The 14,537-nt window shown below is 43.7% G+C and overlaps 1 protein-coding gene across 1 annotated transcript in view; it reads right to left on the bottom strand.

Moving 5' to 3' along the window:
- PKD1L3 (polycystin 1 like 3, transient receptor potential channel interacting) overlaps nucleotides 1–14,537 on the bottom strand; it is a 78,431-nt gene that overhangs the window by 52,481 nt on the left and 11,413 nt on the right. The window contains 8 exon segments of the mRNA XM_055553545.1: nucleotides 1,264–1,457; nucleotides 2,405–2,624; nucleotides 2,971–3,099; nucleotides 3,711–3,837; nucleotides 5,200–5,327; nucleotides 6,895–7,062; nucleotides 9,253–9,384; nucleotides 13,411–13,659. Of these exon segments, the coding sequence (XP_055409520.1) occupies nucleotides 1,264–1,457; nucleotides 2,405–2,624; nucleotides 2,971–3,099; nucleotides 3,711–3,837; nucleotides 5,200–5,327; nucleotides 6,895–7,062; nucleotides 9,253–9,384; nucleotides 13,411–13,659 (1,347 nt within the window).

Here is a 14,537-nt window from a genome sequence, read left to right as displayed (position 1 = left end):
AATGTAAATCAAAGCTGTAATAAGGTGTCACCTCACTTTGGTCAGAATGGCCATCATCAAAACATATACAAACAATAAACGTTGGAGAGGATGTGGAGGAAGGGGAACCCTCATACACTTCTGGTGGCAATGTAAGCTGATATAGCCACTGTGAAGAGCAGTGTGGAGGTTCCTTAAAAAACTAAAACTAGAACTACCATGTGACCCTGCAATCTGACTCCTGGGCATATACCCTGAGAAAACATAATTCAAAAGGACACATGTACACCAGAGTTTATTGCAGCACTATTTACAATAGCCAGGGCATGGAAACAACCTAATGTCCAAAGACAGATGAATGGAAAAGACGACATGGTACATATATACAATGGATATTACTCAGCCATGAAGAGGAACAAAACTGGTTCATTTGTAGAGATGTGGATGGACCTAGAGTCTATCATACAGAGTGAAGTTAATCAGAAAGAAAAAAACAAATATCACATATTAACGCATGTATGTGGAATCTAGAAAAATGGTGCTGATGAATCTATTTCCAGGGCAGGACTAGAGATGCGGATGCAGAGAATGGACATGTGGGCACAGGGGGCGAAGGGGACAAATTGGGAGATTAGGACTGACATATATATGCTTCCAGGGAAGATACCGGAAGAGGACATGGCATCCCACCCCAGTATTCTTGCCTAAGGAGACTGGCAGGCTGTAGTCCACTGGGTTGCAAAGAGTTGGACACGACTGAAGCAACTTAACACATACACACTTCCATGTGTGAACAGATACTAGCGGGAACCTGCTGTGAAGCATAGGAAGCTCAGGCTTAGTGCTCTGTGATGAATTAGAGAGGGGAGCGGAAGGGGATATGAGTATATGGTTGATTCACTTTGTTGTACAGCAGAAACCAACACAATATTGTAAAGCAATCATATTTCAATGCTGCTGCTGCTGCTAAGTCGCTTCAGTTGTGTCCGACTCTGTGTGACCCCAGAGACGGCAGCCCACCAGGCTCCCCCGTCCCTGGGATTCTCCAGGCAAGAACACTGGAGTGGGTTGCCATTTCCTTCTCCAATGCATGAAAGTGAAAAGTGAAAGTGAAGTCGCTCAGTCGTGTCCGACTCTTAGCGACCCCATGGACTGCAGCCTACCAGGCTCCTCCGTCCATGGGATTTTCCAGGCACGAGTACTGGAGTGGGGTGCCGCTGCCTTCTCCATATTTCAATGAAAACAATATTAAAAAAAAGAAAAAAGAGGTGGGCAGCTTCTGACCTGGCATCCACTACTCTTCCACATGCTGTTGAGGCTGTCCCAGAAATAGCACTGAGTGACGGCAGTGACCACCGAGAGCTGGGTGGGCGTCCGCTGAGTGCCCTCTTTGCTTTTATCCAACACAGCTGTTATGTAGTAGGTGCCAACCCCGTACCGCAGTTTCTCTGGCGTCAGCACCCATGTGTATTCCTCATCTGAGAACAAACAAAAGTGCTTAGCTGCCTTTCAAAGAGGACAAAAATACCATCAGAACCTTTCTTCAGAAGGGTCTACTATTGTTATTATTTTACAAATGGGGAAACAAGAAGCCTCGCATCATAAATGGTTTTAAAGAAAATGACCGGTGATATAATCTGGGGTTCTGGATGACTCCTGTTCCATAAAAAAAAATTATATGTTTTTGATAAATGAAGATTTTGGTCTAAGGAATTAGAATGTATTATGAGCTTTAGAAAAATGAAATAATCACACATCAAAATGATAACGAGAACCTTGGTAACAAGAGAAACCCAAGGGCGACATGTGGGCAGGCAAAGAGCAGCTCCAGGTCCTGGTCTGCACACTGGAGGCTGGGTTTCGGGCCTGGCTTTGTCTCCAGCTGGCTGCTAAGGGCCAAGGCAGGTCACCCAGACAACCTAGTTTTCTCATCTTTCAAACACGAAATCTGAGCCGAAGGATCTCCAAGATCCCTTCCAGTTTCTGAGGACATGATATTATTGCCAAGATCAGCAAGGAGGACAGAGGACATGCTCGGAATCAGGAAAGAGCCTGCCGGTGATGCAGACACAATTTGTAGCTGGCCAGCTGCCAGTGAGAGGTGCTGGCTCAGCAGCTCTGTTTAACAGGAAGAGTCACTTGAAAAGTGATTACAAGAGTGCTGGCAAAACTGGCGAAATCCAAGGAAGATCAATGCGTTGGGTCAGTGTCACTTCCCGGTTGCGACACTGAACCGTGGTTATGCAGGAGTAATCATTAGGGAAAGTGGGCAGCAGGCACGTAAGATCTCTGGGTTTTACTTTTTATAATTGCATGTGAATGATCTCAGTTGTTTTTTGTTATCTCAAAATAAAAAGTTAAAAAAAAAAAAAAAAAAAAAGAACAACATGCATTCTAAAGTTTCTGGCATCCGGTTGGGGCTTACCTTTCTGCGACACCTTCTCCTTCGGCAGGTGGAAGTGGGTGAGGTTGGGCTGGTGCTGGAACCCCAGGTGGAGTGTCAGTGACAGGGGGCCTTCAGGCTCTATGCACACTACCAGGGACTTCTCCAGGGAGGTGACATTCACCATGATAGTAAAGTGGTCTGTGCTCATGTTGAGGCTGGTGGGGTGGGTTTCCACGCTCGTATTTCTCCAGAGCACGATCTAGAATAAGAGACAGGTCATTAATTTCCAAGTTTAAGAGGGTTCGTCGATGGCTGATTTTCAGACTCCTTCTTCATGATAATGGAGTAGAACCTGCTAGGTCGTCCTCTGTGCTAGCAGGTAACACGGTGCCAGGGATCTACAAGGAAGTATATAGTCTCAGACCTAAAATGCTTTCTCCCAAGTGTGAGGGGGTCTCTCTGTAGAATCCTAAGTAATGACATGAATAACAAAACAACGGCATGCCCATAAGTCTAAAATGATTCCCTTCAGTTGCTGTAAATTCCCATCCTATTCTCCAGGATCCAATTTCCTTCTTTTTTATTCCCTAATAATCAAGTCATACCTCAATATCCTCCATTAAGTCATGGACTTGAAGCAATTTATGATTAGAGCTTAGTAACACACTCCCGACGCTTCCAACAATCTTCTTCTTGTCAAAGTCTCTGAAGGGATTGAAAGCCAGTCCTGTTACCTAGAGACAAGAACACTTCAGCTTCTTCAACTGCCCACAAATTTATAAATAACACGCTGGTAGGTAATAAGGGATCGGATATCAAAGTAAATGCCGGGATTTCCCCTGGCTAACATTTGAAATATTTCTCATTATAACATTCTACAAGGAAGAAGCAGCTAATTAAAGATGAGTCATTTGCTTGAGACCCTCTGAATTATTAGTATTTTTGTTTCACCTCAGTACTTAGAGGATTCATTTTACTAGGAAGTAAGAATTCTGCTCTCCAGGATAAGGCTACAATCTTACTTCCGTTTGTTAGGTGATTGCCGAAAGAAATTAAATATGCTGACATGACTAGGTTGGTACACTGAGTTGGTGATTATTTAGAGATTTCCAGTTTTGTATAAAAACTGAAGAGTTCAGATCAGTTCAAATCATAACCCAAAAGCGTAGTGAGCCTAGAAGTCTGTTTAATGCTCCCAACCTCTAGCAGGGGTCATGTTTAAGAGTCCTCCATTCCTGCCAGCGTGAAACAGAAATTAGCACACATGACTTTCTCTCATTCTGTCTGCTCAGCCTACACTTTCACATCCCATGTTCATTCTGATCAGAATCAATTTCATACTCACTTGGACATCAACTCTTGGGTGTTTTTTCAAGAGCTCCTCCAGGGCAGACGCCGATGGAAAGCCTAACCTCACAGGGGCTGGGTCACCGAGGGTGTAAGAGCTCAGAGGCAATGTTGATATGTTTTGCCTAAAGAAAAAGAAGTTGAATGGAAATCAATTGCTCTTTGTTCCCTGTCGGGGTCCAGCCCCGGCTGATCCAGGGTATTCGAAGCGGGGACGGCATCGGCGACCTATTTAATTATTTATTCATCAAAGATATAAAGAGTAATAGAATGAGGATAGCTCAGTAGGAAAATTCAGTGGAGAAAAGAGGCTGAGTAGCTTGGTTTACGCGGGGGACCAATAAAACTTCAAGACAAGAAGCTTGCACCACTTACGTAGGCCGCAGGCGTCCTTCCGTTCTCCCGAAGGAGAGGAGACACTGAGGCCTCCCCGGTCGGATCTTAGAAGCCCAGGCATAATTAGTAAGCATGGTGGGTTTCGCGCTCCAGATGGAGACTCAGCCAGAGTGAGAGAGAGACATGGGGAGACCAGTCTTTCGAGGAACTGATCCCAATTCTTTATTTTCCATGGTCTACTTTTATACACTGAGATGTTATGCAAAAGTCACGCGGGGTCAGCAGTCCTGACTTTTATCAAAGTCAGGTGCTTCATACAAATGTATACAGAGGTCTTAGGGGTGTTACATCATCTTCTGGCCAGGGGGCCTGCTGACAATTTACGACCCTCTCCTTGTGACAGCGGTCAGTCAACCAGGACACTTATTTCTCCAGGGGTGATTATTCTTAAAACAGACGCCACCCAAATAAAGTTACATTCCTATAGGGTGAGGGTGTAGTGGGTTTTAGTTAAGGAAAGAATTTACTTAGCCTAAGGTCTAACGTGATTTATATCAAAGGTTAATACTTATTTCTTTTATATATTCATTCATGTGTGTAAGGGCAGGGGATATGGAGACTTAGCAACAAACATTGGCTCAACAAATGAAAAAACCCTTCACCAATACAATTTCTAATCAGCCCATTATACTTATACTAATAGCTTTCTAACTTTTCTAAGGAACCTGTTTTTAGAAGGTTTAAAGCATCTCGTGCCTCTCACGGTTGGGAGGCTGTGAGCAATCACATGTGGCCGGACAAGCCTGTCAGTCAGGCTAGAGAACCTTCAGAGGAGTTCGTAGGTTAAAACACTCTTGTCACGCCCAGGAGTTTTTATTAACTGGAGCTCTAGGTTAACTCCTTCTCCGAAAGAGGTGGTGGGGGACAGCCCCCCGTAAAGTCAGAGATGTAGGTAAGAGCACAAAGTAGTAAAGTAGGCAGGCTCTGGGTAGATGCTCGAGGATTTCCAGGGGGACTCCTGAGGCTCGATCCCACCTTTGCGTATGTCGAGCCTCCTTCCTCATGACCTTTGCCATGGGCGGAGTGCCTCACGCCGGCCCCCAACAGTTCCCTAAAAGTCCAAAGCCTAAAACGAAACTCCCTCCTGTTACCTGCTCAGCATCAGGACAGCAGTGGAAGAGGTCAGAGTCACCTCAGGCTCAGCACACCGATTCTGCTGCAGAAAAGCCTCCTGGATCCTCCCAAGGCTCAGCAAGGACATTTTCAGCATATTTTCTACCTGCATTTAGAGAGAAACATCAATACCAGGTGGCTCGTGTAACCTCGGTGTTAGTCAGACAACAGTTTGAGAGGGAGGAAAAGGGGACAAGGACCTTGACAGTGATGAAATGAAAGGTGACACTCAGTGGAAGGACCCACGGAGAGCACTTGCCATCTAGCTAAGGACACATCATCCTTTGCATCAGCTAAGAGGGCCACCCAGGGAACTATTTCTTTGCTCCATGACATAAGCTGCCTGAGACCTGCTTATGATGAATGTTTTCTAAAGTCTTTTTTTGCAATGAAATTACGCATATAATTCACCCATTTAGAGTATATAATTCAGTGTTTTTTATATTCTTAGGGCTGTGCTACTATAACGACGATCTAATTGTAGAACGTTTTCACCTTCACTAAAATAAACCCAGCACCCAGTGGCAGCCACTGTCCATTCTGCTATCCCAGTCCCCACTCCCACCAGTACTCGCCTTTGTTGTTCAGTCGCTAAGTCATGTCCGATTCTCTGCGACCCCACGGACTGCAGCACGCCAGGCTTCCCTGTCCTTCACTATCTCCCAGAGTTTGCTCAAACTCATGCCCACTGAGTCAGTGATGCCAGTGAACTATCTCATCCTCTGTCGCTCCTTTTCCCTCCTACCCTCAAGTAGTTACCTTAGCAGGAGGCAACTGCTAAACTACATTCTGTGTCAATAGACTTGCCTCTTCAGGACATTTCACATAAATGGAACTGTGATCTTCTATGTTTGGCTGCTTTTACTTAGCATAGTGTTTTCAAGGTCCATCCATGTTGTAGCTCATATCAGTACTTCATTTTTGTTGTTGTTGTTGCTAGGTAATATTCCATCAGTAAGGACATGCCACACTTTACTTACCCATTCATCAGACCATGGACACTGCACTGTTCCCATTCGTTAGGCTACCTGGCTATTTGAACAATGCTATGAACACGAGGGTACATACCAAGGAGTGAAGCTACTAAGCCTCATGGTAATTCTCTTTTTAACATTTTGAGGAACTGTCAAACCATTTTCCAAGGTGGCTGCATCATTTTACAATCCAACAACATATAAGTGTTCCAGTTTCTCTGCCTCCTTGCCAACACTTGTCTGTCTGTCTAGGTGTGAAGTGGGATCTCATGGTGATTTGATGTGCAGTTCCCTAGTGACGAGTGATGTTGAACATCTTTCTATGTGAAGGGTAAAAATAATTTATTTAGTGGAATGTTTATTATATGCCAAACCCTTCACTGAATTCACTAGATTTCAGCACTAGGTATTCTTGGCTCAGTGGTGGGGTGGAGAGAAGACTGGGAGCAGGCTTGATGGAGCAGTCTCCTGAGTGGTGCCTGTTTAGCTGGGCTCTCTAGGGGCCTGGCGAATCCCAGAGACGGCGGAGCCTGGTGGGCTGCCGTCTGTGGGGTTGCACAGAGTCGGACATGACTGAAGCGACAGCAGCAGCAGCAGCTAGAGGTCTAGGGAAAGGCCATGTCGATGCCTGATCTGTCAAGATGAAAATGTCTCTAAACGGAGTTGGCCACTGGCACACACTGTACCCACCTGCTGGACGCGATGCCCATGTCTTGGCCGACTTGCTTCACCAGCTTTCATTACATTGTTGAGGGAGTGAAAGAGGCAGACGGTCACAGGCGTTCTGGAGCCTGGGTTGCTGTTGTTCAGAAATGGGCTCTGCAGTAGCTGCTCATTCAGGTCGGTAAGGGTATCGATGACCCTGACCTGGAATTTCAGCAGACACATACACATACACTGTTTATGACCGCTTTAAATTTGGGTTCTAATAAGGAGTTCTGTGTTCTTCACACACTTCCAATGCATTTTTATAAGAAGCAATATTACAACTTGGCAGGGAAGGAAGATATATTGTTACACGTTACCTAAGGAGGATGTGTGTTTCTGGTTATTCTAAGGAACCAACACAACCCTTTTCACTGTGATAAGCAGATCAAATATCTAATTAACAGAAGCTTAAAAAGAAAAAGAAATGCTGAGGAAAAGAGCAATGCTGACAGAAATACCAAGTAGACTATCACTTTGTAGTTAGGGCCTCCAAAGCACTGAAGATAGACTTAAAAGGCAGATCAAGGAGAATTCCTAAATGAAACAGAAAACACCAATTTTCCTTTCTGTGGGTTGTTTGCAAGTAAAAAAAAAAAAAAGGTCAACAAATAAGGTGAAGCTAGCTGACAGATATTTAGTGAATATCCACTGCAGTTATAACAATTTTTGTTTTGAAATGTTATTTTCAAAGTTACACGTATTAAAGACCTCTGCAAAATAAAAAATGCAACAAAATTAAAAAGACATGTTGCTAAAATATCAGCAACTTACGTAACAAAAGTTAATATCAATAGTAAAGCTCTCTTATTCTTAACAAATAAGAAAATGACCAAAAAACCCAAAGGGGAAAAATGAGTGAAGGACATACAGAAGTAATTCAGAGGACAAATAAAAATGGGCAATAAATATATAAAACAATGTCTGGCCTCTTTAGTGATCAATAAAATGCTTTTCTTTCTTTTCTAAGCCTTTGAAATTGGCAAAAGTGAGAGTGTGAGGACGTGGCTTGTGAGAGTGTAAAATGGTGCCTTTTAGGAGGGCGATTTTGTCATTGATTAAAAATTTAAGAGTCCATCAATTCTATTTCTCGCTCTCTATCCCAGAGGGATGTTTGCATAAGCACTCAAAGATGTAGGTACATGGATGTTCATGGATATGCTGTTTGCAAGGGTAAACAAATGAAAAATATTCAAATGCGCATCAAGAATAGTGAGTTCATGTCTGTATGCTGCTATGAAAAGATATCCATGACAGAGTATTAAGAAAAAAAATTAAGAAGCAGAAAAATGTATATATTAATAATTTAACCCCATTTTTGTTAATACAAAATAGCAAAGTTGTGTGCTGCTGCTGCTGCTAAGTCGCTTCAGTCGTGTCCGACTCTGTGCGACCCTATAGACGGCAGCCCACCAGCCTCCTCCATCCCTGGGATACTCCAGGCAAGAACACTGGAGTGGGTTGCCATTTCCTTCTCCAATGCATGAAAGTGAAAAGTGCAGGTGAAGTCGCTCAGTCATGTCCGACTCTTAGTGACCCCATGGACTACAGACCACCAGGCTCCTCCGTCCATGTGATTTTCCAGGCAGGAGTACTGGAGTGGGGTGCCATTGCCTTCTTTGGCAAAGTTGTGTACATATAGACAAAAGTCTGGAGGGTTACGCATAACAAATTACAGAGAGTAACATCTAGAGAATGCGATTGGCAAGAAGGACCAAGATGGTGAAGGTTTCCATTTCTTACTTAATGTTTTTGTTCTGATTTTTGAGTAATAAGCACATACTATTTATGTAATTAAAAAGTCTAAATAAACCAACCCAGATTGCACCTATGTGCTTATAGCAGAATATTTGAAAATATAGGAAATGGAAAAGAAGAATTTAAAATTCTCACTAATCCTACCATCTTAATTACTAACGTGTAAGAAGTAGAAGAGAGGCATGACCAGTCAGGGGGAAGTAACACTGGCAAAGATGGCTGCTATAAATACAGATATCACGGGGTTTTCGATGCCTGCTTCAAGGATGTCCGTCTCTATCTACCTCAAGAAGTGGATCTATTTTTGTCTCCCATGATTTCTCCTAACAGATGTATCAGAAAGGCAGTAACCTGATAAACAGACAAAAGAAAATAAACACAGCATTTCTGAGAATGTCACCGATTATTTACAATCTTCCAATCTGAAGGTATTTCAAACACCTGCTAATATTTGAATCGCCACAAAATACTTTTATAATGTTAAATTCTGCACAAGGCACAATCTCCAGATGATCTATTTTCTATTTTATTATTCTTTTTCTCTTTTTCATTTCCTCTTCATACCTCCCCCCCGCCAAGTCACCCTCTGCTTACCTGAGCTGACTCAGAAAATCCTGGGATAAAGGCTGCCAGTCCGTCGAGGATCTCGCAAGCTTTCTGCAGTTTGTTGTGAGCTCGCAAACCAAGAACTGCTTTGCTGAAGTTCCCTGTTATCTCATCTATGATCTATTGAGAACAAAGAGTTTTCTCAAAATTATTTATATAAAATTACTGCATTTTAGTAATTTGAGCCATTGTTTTAACAAGAGTTGACTTTTGATACTATTACAAACTCTACGAATCAGACTCTCCACAACAGTTACTATCGATACTTTCACAAGCTGTTCTGCAAATAGATATAATTTATTTTCACCTCTTTATACAGTAGAGAAAATGGATAACCAGGTTATACAATGACAGATCCAAGGATAAATGAAGCTGGAAATAAGACTTACAAGAATAAGCTGAAGTCTTATGCCATGATCAAAAGTGAGGCTCACACCTCCTAGAGTAATGCAAAAAAAAACCCCAAAATAAACAAGTTGGATCTAATTAAACTTAAAAGCTCTTGCACAGCAAAGGAAACTATAAACAAGGTGAAAAGACAATCCTCCAAATGGGAGAAAAAAATAGCAAATGCAACAACTGACAGTGAATTGATTTCCAAAATATTCCTGAAGCTCATGCAACTCAATAGCAGAAAAACAAACCCAATCAAAAAGTGGGCAAAATACCTAAACAGACATTTATCCAAAGATGACATACAGATGGCTGATAAACACAAGAGAAGATGCTCAACATCACTCATTATTAGAGAAATGTAAATCGAAACTACGATGAGATATCACCTCACACCAGTCAGAATGGCCATCACCAAAAAATCTGCAAACAAACGCTGGAGAGGGTATGAAGAAAAGGTAACCCTCTTGCACTGGAGAGGATATGAAGGAAAGGGAAATGTAAATTGATACAGCCACTATGGAAGACAGTCTGGAGATTCCTTAAAAAAACCAGAATAAAACTACCATATGACCCAATAATCTCACTATGGACATATACCCTGAGAAAACCATAAATGAAAAAGACACATGTACCCCAATATTCATCACAGCAAGGACATGGAAGCAACCTAGATGTTCACTGACAGATGAATGGATAAAGCAGCTGTGGTACATAAATACAACAGAATATTGTGCTTAGTCGCTCAGTCGTGTCTGGCTCTTTGGGACATCATGGACTGTAGCCCATCAGGCTCCTCTGTCCATAGAATTTTCCAGGCAAGAATACTGGAGTGGGTTGCCATTTCCTTCTCCAGGGGATCTTCCCTACCCAGGAATTGAACTGGGATCTCCTGCATTGCTGGCAGATTCTTTACCAGCTGAGCTACCAGGGAAGTTACCACAATGGAATATTACTCAGACATAAAAAGGGATGAATTTGAATCAGGGCTAATGAGGTGGATGAACCTAGAGCCTATTATACAGAGTGAAGTAAGTCAGAAAGAGAAAAACAAATACCGTCTATTAATGCGTGTATATGGAATCTAGCAGAGAAGGCAATGGCACCCCACTCCAGTACTCTTGCCTGGAAAATCCCATGGACGGAGGAGCCTGGTAGGCTGCAGTCCATGGGGTCGCTAAGAGTCGGACATGACTGAGCGACTTCACTTGCACTTTTCACTTTCATGCATTGGAGAAGGAAATGGTGGCAACCCACTCCAGTGTTCTTGCCTGGAGAATCTCAGGGACGAGGGAGCCTGGTGGGCTGCCGTCTATGGGGTCGCACAGAGTCGGACACGACTGAAGCGACTTAGCAGCAGCACCAGCAGCATGGAATCTAGAAAAATGGTACTGATGAGTCTATTCACAGGGCAGGGATAGAGATGAAGACACAGAGGACAGGCTTGTGGACACGGGGAGGCCAGGAAGGAGGGTGGGACAAATGCAGAGAGTAGCGTGGACGCACACACACTACCATGTGTAAAAGAGACAGCCAGCGGGAATGTGCCGTATGACTCAGGGAACTCAATCCGGGGCTCTGTGACAACACAGAGGGCTGGAGTGGGATGGAAGGTGGGAGGGATGTTCAAAACAGAGGGGACACATGTATACCTATGGCTGATACATGTTGATGTAAGGCAGAAACCAACACAATATTGTAAAACAGTTATCCTGTAATTAAAAATAAATTTTAAAAAGAAAGGGTCACATGGAAATAAAACTAACTCTTCCAGGGACTTCCTTGGTAGTTCAGGGGTTAAGGCTCCATGCTCCTAACACAGGGGCACAGAAACGACCCCTGGTCAGGGAACTAAGATGCACACTGCGTGGTGCAGCCAAAAAAACAAACCAACCCAATCTTCTCTATTTGGAAGTTTATTAAATCTTTCAGGTTTCCCACCCTGTTTATTTCCCTCAATTCAAGAGTTCATGTTCGAGAAGGTAGTACCTTAAATACCACTTGGCAGGAGGTAGAGGCAGAAAACCTCTCTAAGAAAACAAACCCAGAGCACTGGACCTGCCCCAAAGCTTAAGAGGTCATTGCTTTCAAACTGAAAGTCCAACCCTGAGATCATCTCTGTTTATACCAATGACTTGGTCCAATTACCAGGGAATACTCCACTTACAGCTTAATTCAATCACAGTCAATAAATCTTTATTAAATGCCCACTGTGTGCCTCCAGATTCAGGAGTTAGAGCACTTCCAGTCAGCTATGGTCCTACCCTCATGGACCATATGACTGAACAAAGGTCGGGGAGATCCCCTGGAGTAGGAAATGGCAACCCACTCCAGTATTCTTGCCTGGAGAATCCCATGGACAGAGGAGCCTGGTGGGCTACAGTCCATAGGGTTGCAAAGAGTCAAATACCACTGAGTGACTAACACTTTGTTGTCTGTGCTCCTACATACTTGGCTATTATATCTTTTTGCTTTATCTAAATTGCTAACAATGTTACTGATCTGTAAAAGTACAATTAGCTTTGTTATAGTAACCTGGTATTCAGCAACGCTACTAAATTCTCTTAATATTTATAGTCATTTATTTGTAGATTCCTGGGGAGTCTACACTTCAGATTTCCCTTTGTTTAAAGAAAACATGTCTGTTGAAATGACTGTAGGTCAGTTTCTCCCCAGGGGAACACAATGCCAGCAGAGACAATAGTGAACATCTAGCTTCCATTAACACCGAGTGCAGATTCAGAGTAAACAGGATTCCTCTTTAGCAGGGAAATGTTTGCATGTAAGTAGAGCTTGTGTTAAAAAAAAATGGGTAGAAGCAGGATAATTTTCTTCAGTCAAAATTGTCACGATGGCTTTGCTTTATCTTAAGGTTTGCGGCAAAGGGGGAAGAAACATAAAAAAAGAGTTGAGATGTTGAGTAGGAGGAGCTGTCAGAAGGGTTTGCAGCTCCTGAAAAAGTGGGGCAGGTGAATAAGGCTTCCTCCTCGCCTGAAGCACTAAATAGAATATCATTAAATAAGACATTAAATCCTGAAGTGGGTATAAAACCCATTGTGGAATATTTCCATAGACTTGCTTAGCTCTGAATTGGGATACAGGCTTGTCTGTTAGGAGAGGAACCCTTTTCCCTTCTTCCCTTCCAGTTTCTTCAGCTGGGCTAATAATTAAGCCAACATAAAACCTATTAACAGGAGAGAAACAAATATAATTACATATGTATGGGAGTCCCAAAGATGGGAGTTTCACAGGCCACTGAGTTTGAGATCCCATCCTGAGCTAAGGAGAAGGGGCCAGGGGTCTGGGACTTGGGAGTGGAGGAAGACATTCACAGAAAGATGGGAAGAGGAAAGGTCTGGTAAATGCATGCTTGTCACACCACGCAGAGAAGTGTTTCTAATGCAAGAAAATTTATCGTGGTAACATTAATAGCTCTTTTCCTGGTTCAATCTCCTAATCTAATTTCTTTCAGGCAGTGAAGAGGGAAGTAAAAAGTTCTTTTTGAGTCTGTTGGGCCTCAACTGTCTTCAGCTTGAAGTAATCCAGATTGCCACAGTGGCACATTTTAGGGCAGCCTGCCCTGAACCCCATCAGTGTCAGGCATTTCTACATTCTGCTCAGGGGAGAAGGGTGAAAACAGCTCCTTCCTAGCAGCATATTCTCGAAACATCGCCATATAGAAGGAAAGGGTAAAAAAGGGCTCTTTCAGGGTCACAAGGGTACCCGGCTGTGGCTTCAATTTTCCACACTTACCTGATCAGATGCGTTCTGTAAGGATACTTGTGGATGACTGGTGAAGACACTTGGGTGTGAGTCCTCCTTGGGGCTTGAAGTTATTTCTACCAGAGCTTTTCCAGCACGTGTTACAGATCCAGGCCCGGGGAGCCCTGGTGTCAGAGGGAGAGGCTGGCTGGTAGGTGCAGGCGTGACTGACACCCCCTGTGGTGTGACCTCAGGTGGCACGGAAGGAAATGGGCTGAGGCGATGGCATAGGGTCTTGGCCTAGAAGATAAAAATCCGCAAAGGGGAAGGCTGAATGTGATTTTCCTAAATGATGAATTATTAAGGCAAGTGCTTCTAAAATTGCTCTAGAATCCCCACGTCCTATACGATATTAACAGGCATTTCTCTCAAAAAGATCCTGTGCACAGTCTTGAGAAAGTGGCAGACCGTATTATCCTCTTTAAGAGCCACAATTTATATTACTGTGCTTACTGTCACTCGTTCACTAAATTATAATTAAGTATCTACTATGTGCTAAGTAATGTTCTGGGAAACCAAGGACACAGCAGTGAACAAAATGAGCCAAGTTCTTGCCTCATGGAGCCTCCATTTTCATGGTGGTGACAGATATACACATTGTATCGTGTACAGAATCAAGTTAAAAAAAAACATTAAAAAAAAAGAGTAAGCAGATGAAGAGAAAGGGTGCTCGGCTGTCAGGAGAGGGTGTTCTTGCTGACAGTTGAATGAAGCGGGGAGAGAAAGCTCTGCCAATACACTGGAGAAGGACAGCTGAGGGGAGCAAAGGCCCTGAGGCCACAGCTTGCCGGTTCTGAGGAACGAGGAGGCTAGATGAGCAGAAGTGGGAACCGGGGCTCAGGAAGACCCTGGGGGTGGGGGTGAGGACAGCGCTGGCGTCAGGCAATTGACAACAGGGTGATTTTACTCAGTCTGAGCCGGGAAGACGCTCGGGGCTTGAGGAGCAGGGGCGTGATCCGATTCTGCTCTGAAGGACTCCTCGCACTGCTGGGCTGGGAACGGGCAGGAAGGGGCCAAGAGGTGGCGGGTGCACAGCTTAGACGGGAGATGACGGTGGTGTGGGCTGGGGTGTGATCGCGGTGCAGATGGTGAGGCCTGGGCACCTGAAAGGCTCAGAA

The sequence above is a fragment of the Bubalus kerabau genome, chromosome 17 (genome assembly GCF_029407905.1).
Source record: "Bubalus kerabau isolate K-KA32 ecotype Philippines breed swamp buffalo chromosome 17, PCC_UOA_SB_1v2, whole genome shotgun sequence".
Classification (NCBI taxonomy): Eukaryota; Metazoa; Chordata; class Mammalia; order Artiodactyla; family Bovidae; genus Bubalus; species Bubalus kerabau.
Note: the sequence above shows the minus strand (reverse complement) of the source record. Positions and strands in the feature narration are given on the sequence as shown.